This window comes from Citrus clementina, unplaced genomic scaffold (assembly GCF_000493195.1).
Source record: "Citrus clementina cultivar Clemenules unplaced genomic scaffold, Citrus_clementina_v1.0 scaffold_2, whole genome shotgun sequence".
In the NCBI taxonomy this organism is placed as follows: domain Eukaryota; kingdom Viridiplantae; phylum Streptophyta; class Magnoliopsida; order Sapindales; family Rutaceae; genus Citrus; species Citrus x clementina.
The window spans coordinates 20446594-20461334 of NW_006262688.1; the positions used below are offsets into that span (position 1 = coordinate 20446594).

A 14741-nucleotide genomic window follows, 5' to 3' on the forward strand; every position below is an offset into this window, starting at 1 on the left:
TGACATGAACAACATGCATGTTGATGAGCCTTTTGCAAGTATATCTAAACTTGTAGTTGGTAATGGTGCTAGTCTAAGCATTACTCATCTTGGTCGTGCCACTCTAAAGATGCATGATTATAATACAAAAGCTTCATTCATACTTAACCTGCACAATATACTGCTAGTTCCTCAAATCACCAAAAACCTTATTAGCATATCCCAGTTAACCAAAGACAATAATGTGGCAGTTGAATTCACTAACAAATTTTGTTTTATGAAGGACAAGGTGAAGAATTTGATCATACTACAGGGCAAGGCTGACAAAGGTTTATACAGATTGCTGTTAATGTCACCCAATAAAACTTATTCTCGAAGTCATGTCACAACTATTGAGTCAGCTGCTCAAGTTGTTCCTCTTTCAATGTTTTCTGCTGTTTCATCTGATTTGGAAAATAAAACTTCTTGTTCATACACTGTCTCAGCTTCATGTATGAACTCTAGATGCTTTTTAAGTACTTCTGTTTTGCATCAAAGGCTAGGACATCTGAGTTCAAAAATTTTAGATCATGTAATCAAAACTTATCCAGCCTTAAAGGCAATCAATGGAAGTAAATCTTTTGAATCTCGTGATGCTTGTATGATGGGAAAGTTACATAGATTACATTTTCCAGTTAGCTTCATCAAAACCAGCAGCCCTTTAGAACTTCTACACACTGATTTATGGGGACCAACCCCTGAACTTTCTTCACAAGGCTATAGATATTATGTGCGCTTTGTTGATGACTTTACAAGATTCACCTGGATATTTTCATTAAAAACCAAAAGTGAAACTCTCTCTGTCTTCAAAGTCTTCAAAACTCAGGTTGAAAAACAGCTAAACAGATCCATTAAATGCCTACAATCTGATTGGGGTGGTGAATTCAGACCCTTTGTCCCTTTTCTTCATCAAGAAGGCATTACATTCAGGCATTCTTGTCCTTACACACATAACCAAAATGGAGCATTAGAGAGAAAACATAGACATATCACAGAACTTGGTTTAACCTTGCTTGCACAAGCAACTTTACCTATAAAATTCTGGTGGGACTCCTTTCATACAGCTACTTACATCATAAATAGATTGCCCACTCTTACATTATCCATGAAATCACCCTATGAAGCTATTTTTCATTTGAAACCTGATTACAAATTTCTTAGAAGCTTTAGTTGTTCCTGTTTTCCTTTTCTCAGAGATTATAACAAACACAAATTCTCTTTTCATACTTCTAAGTGTATCTTCATAGGCTATAGTTCTCTCCATAAAGGATATAAATGTTTGCATCATTCTAGAAAAGTTTATATATCAAGTCATGTTCTTTTTTTTTAAAGTTCTTTTCCATATTCATCATTTTTCAATCACTCTTCTTCACAACAAAACACTCCATCTTTTCAATACAATCTTCTACAGACATATTCCTTACCAACATCTAACAGCAATCTCAACACCTTTGGAGCTGATGCCACAGGTACTGATCTCATTTCTCCCTGTCTAGATACAAATACTTCATCCAATTCACCTAGTACAATACCTATACTTCCATATTCAAACTCACAAAGTGAAAATACATCCCACTGCCCATCATCTTCAGCTCAAATACCTTTATCTCATTCATCTTCTCCTACTCCAGTCCCTAACTCTCAGACCAAATCCATAGCCTCAACTCACCACATGATTACCAGAGCAAAGGCTGGCATTTTTAAACCCAAGGCCATTTTAACTTCTCACAACAGCCTTGAACCAACTACCCCTTTTGATGCATCGTCAGATCCAAACTGGAAAGCTGCAAAGCAAGATGAGTATAATTCCCTCATCAAAAACAAAACCTGGAGTCTTGTACCAATGTGTTCAGATTTCAAGGTTGTAGGTTGCAAGTGGGTATTTCGAACTAAATACAACACTGATGGATCAATCTCAAAGCATAAAGCTAGACTTGTTGCAAAAGGATTCCATCAAACTGCAGGGGTTGACTATTCAGAAACTTTCAGCCCTGTAATCAAGTCCTTAACAATCAGAGTTATTCTGAGTTTGGCTGTGATGTAAGGCTGGAAAGTTAGGCAAATTGACATAAATAATGCCTTTCTTAATGGAGATTTAATAGAAGATGTATACATGACACAACCAGAGGGTTTTACAGTTGAAAAAGGCTATGTATGCAAGCTCAACAAAGCTCTTTATGGGCTTAAACAAGCTCCAAGAGCCTGGTATGACAAGCTGAAACATTGCCTTACAACCTGGCACTTCTACAATTCTAAAGCAGACACTTCTTTGTTCATTAAGCATGACACCAAAGGGCTGATTATAGTTCTGATTTATGTCGATGATATCCTAGTCACAGGTCCTGATTCTTCTGTTTTAGAAGAGTTTGTTGCTAAACTAAGCAAGGTGTTTTCTTTAAAGGATTTGGGTTTGCTAGTTTATTTTCTTAGTGTGGAAGTGTGTTATACGCATCATGGGATGCACCTTTCTCAAACCAAATACATTAAGGATCTGTTAAGTAGAGCTTCCATGCAAGATTGTAAGGGGACTGACACACCTTTCAGTACAGGTCTTAAGCTGGAAAGGCAAGCAAAAGGATCTTTGGGACAGGAATTTGAAAATCCAACTCTCTACAGGAGCATTATTGGAGGTCTTCAGTACTTAGTCCTAACAAGACATGATATTGCATATTTTGTACACAAACTCAGTCAGTATCTGAGTTCTCCCACAATCCAGCATTGGTTAGCTTGTAAAAAGGTTCTAAGATATCTTCAAGCTACCATTACTCATGGTCTTTATCTACAACAGGGGGGATCACTTGGAGTTACTGGTTTAAATAGCTATTCTGATGCAGATTGGGCTTGTGATATTGATGATAGGAAGTCCATTGGAGCATATTGCATTTATCTCGACAACAACTTAATCTCTTGGTCCTCTAAAAAGCAAGGGGTTGTAGCAAAGTCCAACACTGAGAGTGAATACAGGGCCTTATCATCAGCATGTTCAGAACTTTCCTGGCTTCAATCTTTGTTTTCAAAATTGAACATAGCTCAGCTGCCCACTTCAGTGCTTTGGTGTGACAATCAAAGTGCAGGGGAACTAGCTAAGAATCATGTTTTTCATTCTAAAACCAAGCACATTGAATTAGATGTGCATTACATCAGGGATAAGGTTCTTAGCAAGGAATTAGAAGTAAGATACATTCCCACTGAAGAGCAAGTGGCTGACATTCTCACCAAATCTTTATCTCTACCTAAGTTCAGCTATTTCAGATCCAAGCTCAATGTCATCAACATACCATTGAGCTTGAGGGAGGATGTTAAGGAAGCTCATCTTGCTTGCAGTACGATAAGCCAAACAGAAGATAAAGCAAAGGATTGCAGCAGCTACAGCACACGGTTAAAGATTGATGATTTGGTTGTCCAGGTGGCACCTGGTGGTTATGTAATTACCAGCACACGTGAAGATTCGTTTTGATTAGTTAGAGTTAGTAACAAGCTCGAGCTGATATATTCAGCTGTGTATATAAACAACCATGTAATCACTTTGTCAATCAATTCAGAATGAATCAAATAATATTCTAGAATTCTTTGAACTGTAGTTTTTACTCTTTCAATTTTCTTGTTAACCAAACAGCCCTTTAAACAATTTTATCTCAGGACAGGGTTTGGAGGAGTTTTAAGAATGAGCATTTGCTGATTGCTAGGCTTCAGCATCGCAACCTTGTTAGACTTTTGGGCTTCTGCATATAAGGGCACGAAAAGATTTTATTGTCTGAATATATGCCCAATAAAAGCTTGGACTTTTTCATATTTGGTTAGTCCTTAACCCATGTCCTAATTGTCTTCAAGTCAACACGACAATATAGTGTATTTTGATAGATAGAAACTAGCACTCGTAGTTACTAACATTAAGGCTTTTGTACATGAAATGAAAACCTTTTCAGATGCTACGCTAAGTGTGTTATTGGACATGGAGATGCTCTTCAACATCATTCTTGGAGTTGCTAGAGGGCTTCTCTATCTTCACCAAGATTCTAAATTGAGAATTATTCATAGAGATTTCAAAACGAGTAATATACTACTGGATCACGAGATGAATCCCAAAATTTCTGACTTCGGCTTGACAAGGATTTTTGAAGGCAAACAAACTGATGGAACCACAAATCGAGTGGTTGGAACTTAGTAAGTTATAATTTTACCATATACACAAATTTCAGTTTCCTGATGCAATAAATTATGAAAATTGACGAAGTAATATAAGTGAAAAATCACAATGTCTATTGTAATGCAGTGGCTATATGTCTCCAGAGTATGCATTAGATGGATTTTTCTCAGTCCATAGTTGTGCTTCAGATTATCAGTGGAAAAAGAAACACTGGATTTTATAATTCAGAACTAGCTTTGAGCCTTCTAGGTTACGCAAGTAGAGAAGAAATTTTCATATTGTTTTCGCCATTTAAAACTTCTTATCAATTTCTTGTTAATTTAAACTTTCAGGCATGGAAATTGTGGCAAGAAGGCAAGGCATTAGATATGATGGATCAGAAAGCAGGTGCCATCTCAAAAGCAAATGAAATCTTAAAGTGCATAAATGTTGGGCTCCTATGTGTGCAGGAAGATCCAAATGATCGTCCCACAATGTCTGATGTTGTTATCATGCTTGGCAGTGAAGCTGTGAACCTTGCATCCCCTAAACGACCAGCCTTTGTCGTCAGGAGAGGATCTTCTAGCTCGGCATCTACTTTTAATAAACCAGAATCAAACAACGAACTAACACACAGTTTAGAAGGTAGATAATGGGGCAGAATTCTTTATAAGTTTGTCCTCCTTTTATTAGTCCTGCACAATCAGCTTACTGTACATCATCAAACTTTGGTTCTCATATAGGAAGGTGCCTGCAATGTATCCTGTGTTATTAGGGAATCATGATTTTCAATGTTTATGCAAAGCTTGGATCACAAATGTAATGAATTGAACCTCCAGTCATTCAATGACAAACAACGAGTGAAGTCTGAAGGCAATGTAATTACTCTAGCCTCCTACTACAACCTTTTGTTATTTAAAAATGCATTGAAGCTGATGATTACAGCAGTCAACACAGTCTTCACGGGTCATTATCATTAAATTATATAATTAGTGAGGAAGAGATTTTTTTTTTTCTTTTAAATATTTGCCGGAGTAGTGTAGTCATGTCTACGATCTTTTCATTCTAGAAGAAGGAGAAAAGACGAGGAGACAGGGGACCGGCTATAAAAAGATGATTAAGAAAAATTTCAAAGACCTTGACCTTAATTACTAGCCAGCTTGCTGTTCCAATAATTCAACTTTGCCTAGCAATTTGCCAGTCAATCCTAAAAGCTTTATTTTTAGGCCACTCAACTGAGATTCTAACCCATAGATGATTTTTTAACTCCACTACAACTAGACCACACACATCACACGTAATACTAAGCTGAAGCTCCCGACCCGTGTCCCAGCATTAACAAATGTGGTTAAGACACCAAAGTAATAACTATACTTTATCACTCTTAATTCATGTCCCCCACCCAAAAAAAAAACCACCAATTCGATTTGGACCAAATCGAATAACTTAATGGGTTATATTGCTCACCTCGTTTGAAAATTTCTTACATGGACGGATCGGATATGAGGTTTCCTCAGTTCCTTACCTAATGTCCTTTGGACGTGCATGCAGAGAGCTGCATAGAGATAAGTAGGGCAGGTGCCCCTGCAAGTCTTAATTTTTTTAGAAAATATTTTTTAATATTCAACCAAAAATTTTATTTGTTCCTAATAAAATTTGTCCTCACTCTCCACCAACTTTGAATAATAAGTAAAAACGTAGTTTTAAAATTAAATTATCATCATTAGAATCACTTTAAATGAATCTGATAAATCTAAAATTATTTAAAAACATTGTGAAAAATCAAATTCTATTAAAAAAATAAATAAATTTGTGGCTGCTCGGTTTGAATTCTGGTTACGCCACTTTACAAAAGGAGACGCTGTCTAACCTTTTCCCCCTTGTTTTATATTTCCAATCTACAGGAGAACTTTATTCTTAGATGAGACAAGGCTGTCGTTATTAACTTTAGACAATTATTCAATTATGCGAACATTTCCACTCCGATCAACACAACTTACTGTAACTTGTTGACTTTGTCACCACCGATCTCCATGTGGGGACATTGTCGATAATGAAAAACCCACCAGTAATTAAAAAAGTTGATGATTGGTTACTAGTGCAAGTCCTCTAGTTAAGAAAAGAATTTCTAAAATCTATTTTACATCCTTTCACCATGACAAGAAAAAGAGGAAAGATCACAAACACTTTCATCATTAGATGGTACATAGAACACATGATATCATTCTTCTTTTTGCATGCATTCTTGATTTCCACTCCTTTTCAATATGCCTCAGCTAGAGACACTATAACAATGTTAGACAATTTGATTAGTGACAGTCAAGGAGACACTCTTGTTTCAAGTGGCAACAAATTTGAACTAGGATTCTTCACTCCTAACGGCAGCGCTGCTCACAGAAGATATGTAGGAATATGGTATTACCGGTCTAATCCACAAATAATTGTATGGGTTGCCAATCGGGACAGTCCAGTTTTAGATGATAGTGGAGTTCTTTCCATTGCAGGAGATGGCAACCTTAAGGTGTTCGATGAAAATGGGAGAACTTACTGGTCGACAAATCTTGAAGGATCGCCTTCTATGAACAGAACAGCAAAAATTATGGATAGTGGGAATCTTGTCATCAGTGATGAAGATGAAGAGAATCACTTGGGGAGGATCCTATGGCAGAGTTTTGGTAATCCAACTGATACATTTCTTCCAGGCATGAAAATGGATGAAAATATAATATTGACTTCATGGACAAGTTACGATGATCCAGTGCCTGGGAACTTCACTTTTCAGCTGGATCAAGAAGGAGATAGCCAGTTCGTCATTTGGAAAAGATCAATGAGGTACTGGAAGAGTGGAGTTTCGGGTAAATTCATAGGTTCTGATGAGATGCCTTCTGCATTGTCTTACTTGCTATCAAATTTCACCTCAAGTACCCAAAATATCACTGTGCCTTACCTCACTTCAGCATTATACAGTGATACAAGGATGATAATGAGTTTTACTGGCCAGATTCTGTATTTTAAGTGGAAAAATGAGAAGGATTGGTCTTTAATTTGGGCAGAACCGAGAGACAGCTGCAGTGTCTATAATGCTTGTGGAAATTTTGGCATCTGTAATAGTAATAACAAGGTGTTGTGCAAGTGTTTGCCTGGGTTTGATCCTAGCTTGCCAGATAACTGGAATAATGGAGACTTTTCTGGTGGATGCTCCAGAAAGTCAAAAATCTGTTCCAAAACTGCTGAGAGTGATACATTCTTGAGTTTACGAATGATGAATGTAGGGAACCCTGATTCTCAATTTAAGGCTAAGAATGAAATGGAATGCAAATTAGAGTGCCTCAATAACTGCCAGTGCAAAGCTTATTCCTATGAAGAAGCTAAAATCACACAACGGGGTGTTACTGATGGCAATGCTTGCTGGATTTGGTCTCTGGATCTCAATAATCTCCAGGAGGAATATGAGGGCGGTGGTAGCCTCTATGTCCGTGTGGCAGGCCAAGATGTAGGTATGAATTTTACGTTATTTGGACAATGTTTAAACTCATGGCTATTTGAATTGCAAGAGAAAACAAAATAGCTTAGGTGCTAGGGTTACTTCTTGGTAGTTCTGAAGTTTAGGACTCACATTTACTCCACTTGCTTAGTTAGATGATGCCTTCAGAATGGGGATGGGCTTAAACACCCCTTACAATACAATTTTGAGGATGCTGCTCCCCCCAAATTTAAAATCATCAGCATTGTTCCAGTTTGATTAGCTTAAGCCCCGTCCGAATCACCATTAAGTATTTGCAAATTTGAGTCTCAGTAGCCTCTAAGAATCTGCAGAATTAGAGGACATATTTTTCATAGGGGTGTTTAGAACCCAATCTGATTCGCTCAATCTGTCTAATCTGCAAAAATTCGATCTGTGATTAGTGGATAACTGGATATAATTGAATTGAAAATTTAAAAATCCGTAGTTGGTGGATTGGATATAAATTTACTTCTTTAAATTCGCAAAAATCCATAAATAAAAAAAAATTCATTTTATAAAAAAAATAAAACTTATAAATGTAGTATTGCTACTTACTAATAAATAAATAAGTTAAAATATAGTTAAATTAATACTATATTATATCTTATTCGATAATAATATAAAATATAAAATAATTAAATATTTGAATAATTAAATAAGCAAATATAGCTCAACATTAAAAATTCTAAAACAAAACAAAAAACCCTAAACTAAATAGAACACTTTAGCACATAACATCAGACCTCTACCCCACTGCACACATAAGCCATCGCTGTTTTGCTTCACCACTTGAGGTGATTAAGCTTAATTTCTTACTTTCTTTTCGAGTTTTTCAATCTCTTCAAGTTTCTTAATTTCTTCTGTTACATCCAAGCTCTCAGGTTTCAATTTATGTATATATTTAAATTCATAATTTTAGTTAATTTTCATGTATTGTTCTAAACAAATGAGATTTTTTTCTTTTTAGAGTGTTATATTTTGAAACTTTCGATGTATTATCCTAACTTTATCTAAACTAATTTATCTAAATCTTATTCAATTTTGACTTTAATCGGTAGTAAAATTATTTTTATATTAGATTTTTTAAATTTAATTACTTCGTAGATTAGACAAAATTAAAAATTTTTAATTTGCAAATCAATCAGCAAAATGGTGGATTGAATATGGATTGAATCAAGTTTGAATCCGATCCATCGACATATAAATTGAATTTTATCAATCCGTGGATTGGAAATTTATAATCTGTAAAATCATGGATCAGATATAGATTGATGTCCAATCCACAAAATCCGATCCGCGAACACCCCTAATTTTTTCCAATGAAGTGTGGTGACTAATTTATCCAACTAATCTAGTTCTAAAACCTTTATTATTATTATTTTTTAAAGATATTAGTGAAATGAAAGTTACGATTGATTTTAGATTAAAAACTATTATGATGGTTCACATTAGTAGGAAATGTCATTTCAGGCTGACACAGGATTACTCTAAATAATTTATGTTAAAAATCAACACCTCTAAGAGATACCAAGCTCCACTTCCAATGTGAAAAAGAACACAACATGAAGGCCTAATAGTAGCAGAGTTACCCATTTACGTTTTAACTATTGTTCACCTTTTGCAGAACTAATGCCAAGAACTTGTGAGATCTGTGGCACAAACCTGATTCCTTATCCCCTTAGCACTGGTCCAAAATGTGGTGATGCTGCTTACTTTAACTTCCACTGCAACATCTCCACAGGCCAGGTTAGCTTTCAGGCACCTGGTGGCACATTCAAAGTCACAAGAATCAATCCAGAAACTCAAAAATTTGTCATCCAAACCAAAGTTGGAGAGAATTGTGAAGGAGGCAATTCAAGAGCCGAGTTTTTGCATCTTGACCAGTCTTCACCTTTTCATGTCACTGGCTGGTGCAATGCAGATCCACTTGCAGGTACTAATGAAGTGGAGATATTATGGGAACCATCACCAGAGCTGACTTGCTCGTCATCTGCAGACTGCAAGGGATGGCCAAATTCTTCATGCAATGAAACAAGAGATGGGAAGAAAAGGTGCCTTTGTGATAGAAACTTTCAATGGGATAGCGCAAGTTTAAGTTGTAGTAAAGGTGAGACCACTATTTATCTAAAGCACACGGTGTTCTGCTTTTCATGCTCAGAGAGGAAAAAGAGTATAGAATAATTATTGCCATGAAATTGACTGTAGATTGTAATTATATATGGGGATTACATATAGAATTATATTTCTCATGGACTCTAAAAGTAAATAAACATGTGAGAGGATGAAGTATGAAGTTTGACTGAATGCAATATGGAATTTACTGCCATGGAAAAACTCAAACATTTGGAAATATTTATGCACTTTATTTGTATGAATGGGAATATTTTTTTACTCTTGTAGGTGGTGACAGGAAGCACAGATATGGGGTTTCAAGAGGAAAATCTTTTTTGTCTCTGACAATTCCAATAACTTTTATAAGCATAATCGTTTTAGTTAGCCTTGCGAGCACCATTCTTTACATGTATGTGCAAAGAAGAAGAAGAAATGCCGAGGGACATGGTAACTATTAATTACTGAATCACTATTCCCTAAAACAGAAAAATAGCTAGCTTGTTACAAAGAGACTTTTGAATCCAGGAAACAGGGGAGACATTCAGAGAAATCTGGCACTTCACTTGTGTGACAGTGAGAGACGTGTCAAAGACTTGATCGACTCAGGACGGTTCCAAGAAGACAATGCAAAAGGCATACATGTACCATTTTTTGATTTCGAGAGCATACTAGCCGCTACAGATTACTTCTCAAACACAAACAGGCTAGGACAAGGAGGGTTTGGGGCTGTTTACAAGGTAATAACACCCATTATTGAAGTTTTTTGTCAACTAATTTACAATTTAGTATTGTCTAATGTGGGATTGTACTATCAGGCTAAATTCCCAGGAGGACAAGAAATTGCAGTAAAGAGACTCTCCAGTTGCTCTGGACAAGGCTTAGAGGAATTTAAAAATGAGGTGGTGTTGATTGCCAAACTTCAACACCGAAATCTTGTAAGACTTCTGGGCTATTGTGTTAGCGGAGATGAGAAGATGTTACTCTACGAATACATGCCTAACAAAAGCTTGGACTCCTTCATATTTGGTTAGCCTCTGCCTATACCTATGCATATATATTGCCTTCATATAGTTGTTGTTTAATACTAATTCAAAGTTAATGAAACCTTGCTTTAGATAAAAAACTAAGCATGCTATTGGACTGGGAGCTGCGTTACAACATCATATTGGGAATTGCTCGAGGGCTTCTATATCTTCATCAAGATTCTAGGCTGAGGATTATTCATAGAGATTTAAAAACGAGCAACATTTTATTAGACGAGGATATGAATCCAAAAATTTCAGACTTTGGCTTGGCTAGAATTTTCGGAGGCAAAGAAACTGCTGTTAACACAAAGAGAGTAGTTGGAACTTAGTAAGTGATACATATATATAACTTTACATTCTTTAAAACAAGTATTAATGAGGCAGAATTTACTAATTGGTAGGTATTACTATTAATGCAGTGGGTATATGTCTCCTGAATATGCATTAGATGGGCTATTCTCATTCAAGTCTGATGTCTTCAGCTTTGGTGTTGTTGTACTTGAGATCATCAGTGGCAAAAGGAATACAGGATTTTATCAGCCAGAACAGAATTTGAGTCTTTTAGGCTACGTGAGTGTGTTGCAATTTTCATATTCATAATATTATATTATAACCAATAATCCACTCCACGGACAAGTCACAAGAGTATCTCTTATCTATCTTTATCACATTCACATAGGCTTATAACTAATTGACAATATTTGTTTGTTTGCAGGCATGGCAATTGTGGAAAGAAGACAAGGCAATGAATCTAGTGGAGCAGAGCATAAGCGAAAATTGCGATGTAGAGGATGTAGTGAAGTGTGTAATTGTTGGTCTGTTATGCGTACAAGAAGATCCCAGTGAGCGTCCCACAATGTCAAATGTCGTATTCATGCTTGGAAGTGAGACCGCAACTCTGCCAACGCCTAAACAGCCGGCCTTTGTGGTCCGTCGATGCACTTCTACTTCTAGTAGGGCTTCTTCGTTGAGTAAACAAGAAACATTCTCTCATAATGAGCTCACTGTAACTTTAGAAGATGGAAGATAACAGCTACTTTATACCTTGATACACGCAAATTCTGATTGCTTTATGTTCAATTTTGGTTCAGCTTCCAAGGCTTGTTCACAATCAAAATTCAAAATCAAAAGTTTGTTTCCGACTTCCAAGAATAACCAAACACCTTCAATTGTGAGAATGTGTGTCGCGCTCTCGCATGGAGTCCAATGACGAGTTTCTGGCCTCGCTGTGGACGTGGGCCGCAAAGGTGCATGTTGGGCTTAAAGACAAGCACACAATATAGAAGAAGTATTATGTGAATGTTGGAGCACTTAGGGGTGTGGCTGTTCGTAATTCATCCACGACGATTTCTTTCCATTTTGCAATTTTTTTTGCCTTTTTTCCGAAAAGGAAATAAAGTACATCTGTTGAAGATCACCTTTTTTTTCCCTAAATAATTGCAAGGAAGATTCATTAGCTTAATTTGTGTCTTTGTGTTGCAGCACTGATTGATTAAATAAAAGTAGATGATTGAATTAAAATGATGAAATTTCGCAAGCGCTTCGAGGGTCTAGCTCCTCCACACAAATACTGGTTTTTCAAAATAAATTTTCACACCTTTAATCATTTCACTAGTTGTAATATATAACAGTGAGATAACAAAATTCAATCTATAAATAAGGACCATTATCTAACTTAGAAAATGAAAAAAAATCAAGAACATGCAAAAAATAAAGAACTACAAAATCATTATTTGACTCGATAAAGGGTCCTTGACTCAGCCTTGATTGACTCACCAAATAGCCACGAAACCCCATTGGAGTTGCATGGAAGAGCTACATCCAATTGCACAAAGATTGTAACAGCTTCCCTTCCTCTCAAAGGACATCCTTGTCCTTTAGAGTGAGTTCAGGATACTGAATTCTCACTACTAAAAAAATGATCTTTACTGACACTTAGTTTCTGACACTTTATAAAAAGTATCAGTAATTATGTACATATGCACCATTTTCCGCTTTTAACAAACAAGTATTATAAATTATTGATACTAACGTGTCAGTAAATTAAATATTAAAAATCACTGATACTAAAGTATCAAAAGTTTAAAAAAAATAATTAGAATTTGTAAAACTTTGAACTCGAACCTAAGACTTCTAAAATTTAAAATACTTATGTTTGTTCCGCAAACCATCAGACCGATAGAATTAAGACCCAAATATTATATTAAAAGATTAAAGAACAAAAATTAAAAAACAAAATCCCCAATAGATCTCTTCCCCTCATTTCGTCTAAGTGAATAAAACTTACAAACGAAAACTTACAAACGAAAACTTACAAAATCCCTAAATCTACCACGCCGCCGACGCATCCAAAACCTCTCCTATCACTGCCGTCACTCGACTACCCACTGCCGTCGACTCCCATGCACCAAAGTCTGGTCTCTTTTGCTGTCATCATCTCCTGTGCACCAAAATTCAAAATCCCCTGTCGTGAAAGTTCAAAATCCCCTGTTTTATGATTTTGTGTCGTCGCCGGTAATAAATCCACTGTCGTCATCACCCTAAGGTCGTAACCGCTTCCACCCATCATCAATACTCAGCTATTCATCATTGGTATAATATATCAGCCTTTGTGGTCGTTGTTGTACTACCTCAATCTCCGTCGTCGCTTCTGTACTGCCTCAATCTCTATTCAAGGTAAGCTCAATCTTATGACTGCCTCAATCTCTGCCTTTTTTAATTTATTTCTTTCATTGGTCTTCTTTCTGTGCTCTCTTTAATTTCTAATTGACTACAATTACAAATTAAGATTTATTTTGATAATTTTGTTATAATTATTATTTTGACGAGATCAAATTTGTTTTGAAATATTTATAAAGAAATTTTATTTTTCTGTCCATTATCACCAACTTATTACTTATACATGCGACGTGATAGAATTTACTTACCGCACACATTAACTATACTGATTTTGATGAAGTATTGCTCTTGAACATGTACTAGAATTATTGTTGCAATGAGTCTTTGATTATCGACATGTTATTAGCATCTCTTAATAGAAATATCTAGGTTATCCATGATGACTTTAAATTGAAAAATGGGCTTAATTGAAAATGGCATGATGGGCAAATAAAAGTCATGAACAAAAAAGTGAAGTGGAGGGTAAATGCAGTAGCATTAGGCATCTGGCGGCAGTAGAGGCAAGTAGGTGGAGATGGTCATGGTGGGTATTGTAATGTAATAAAGAAAAAAGGAGTGGGTTGCAGTTGTAGTTGCCTATTGTAGAATGAGAGGGACTCATGAACCCTTTTGTAATATTAACAAATATGTACACACATAAGCTATACATTTGTCTATGTGTACTTAATTCAACTAGATTTGGATTGCTATGAAGTCGAGTATGAAAATTATGTTTGATTTTAGTTTTCAATGGAAATTTCAAAGAGAATCCCACGCCATTGAAATTTCAAACAGGGAGGAGAGTCAAATGGTTGTTTCCCTTTTTCTATTTGGTTCTTCCCAAGTTGAAATGAAAACGAACAGTAGAATAACATGGTCTTGATTGGGGTGAGCATTTGACTTGGTTCAATCCAAACTGAATCTAATTGAGTTGTATTATGGCAATTCGGTTCAATTCGATCAGGCAATAAAAATCAAATGATTCATGTGATTTATTTAATCTATAATAAATATGAATTAAAGTGTATTTGAAAATAAGTGTAATATTATAAACTTATGTTGTTAGGGGAATTATTAGAGATTACAAAAATGGTAGGAGATAACAGTAACAGGAAAATTGGCAATCTACCTTGGGAAAAATGAAGAGAATAATTCTTCTTGCTGCATTTCTATTGTCAGCATTTGGTTTTGCTACGAGTATGTATACTTATATCATGGGAAGAACCAGAACTGCAACTAGAGTACATAGGCAGATGCAACTAGTTAGGACTGCGGAAATTTCTTTCTCTGTGGTTCA

At 35.9% G+C, this 14741-nt stretch overlaps 1 protein-coding gene across 2 annotated transcripts in view; it reads left to right on the forward strand.

Moving 5' to 3' along the window:
* Window positions 1-11832, forward strand: part of LOC18053200 (G-type lectin S-receptor-like serine/threonine-protein kinase At4g03230) — a 48292-nt gene extending 36460 nt beyond the window's left edge. Inside the window, exons 1-8 of one of the 2 annotated variants that reach the window (XM_024191135.1) lie at window positions 6423-7641; window positions 9274-9750; window positions 10050-10208; window positions 10299-10498; window positions 10577-10787; window positions 10877-11114; window positions 11206-11356; window positions 11502-11832. In XM_024191135.1, coding sequence (XP_024046903.1) covers window positions 6438-7641; window positions 9274-9750; window positions 10050-10208; window positions 10299-10498; window positions 10577-10787; window positions 10877-11114; window positions 11206-11356; window positions 11502-11816 — 2955 coding nt within the window. In that variant the 5' untranslated portion in view covers window positions 6423-6437 and the 3' untranslated portion in view covers window positions 11817-11832. Of the gene's footprint in view, window positions 1-6420; window positions 7655-9273; window positions 9751-10049; window positions 10209-10270; window positions 10499-10576; window positions 10788-10876; window positions 11115-11205; window positions 11357-11501 lie in introns of those variants that run through there. The other variant, XM_024191134.1, reaches the window with a different exon arrangement.
* Window positions 11833-14741: the final 2909 nt, after the last annotated feature.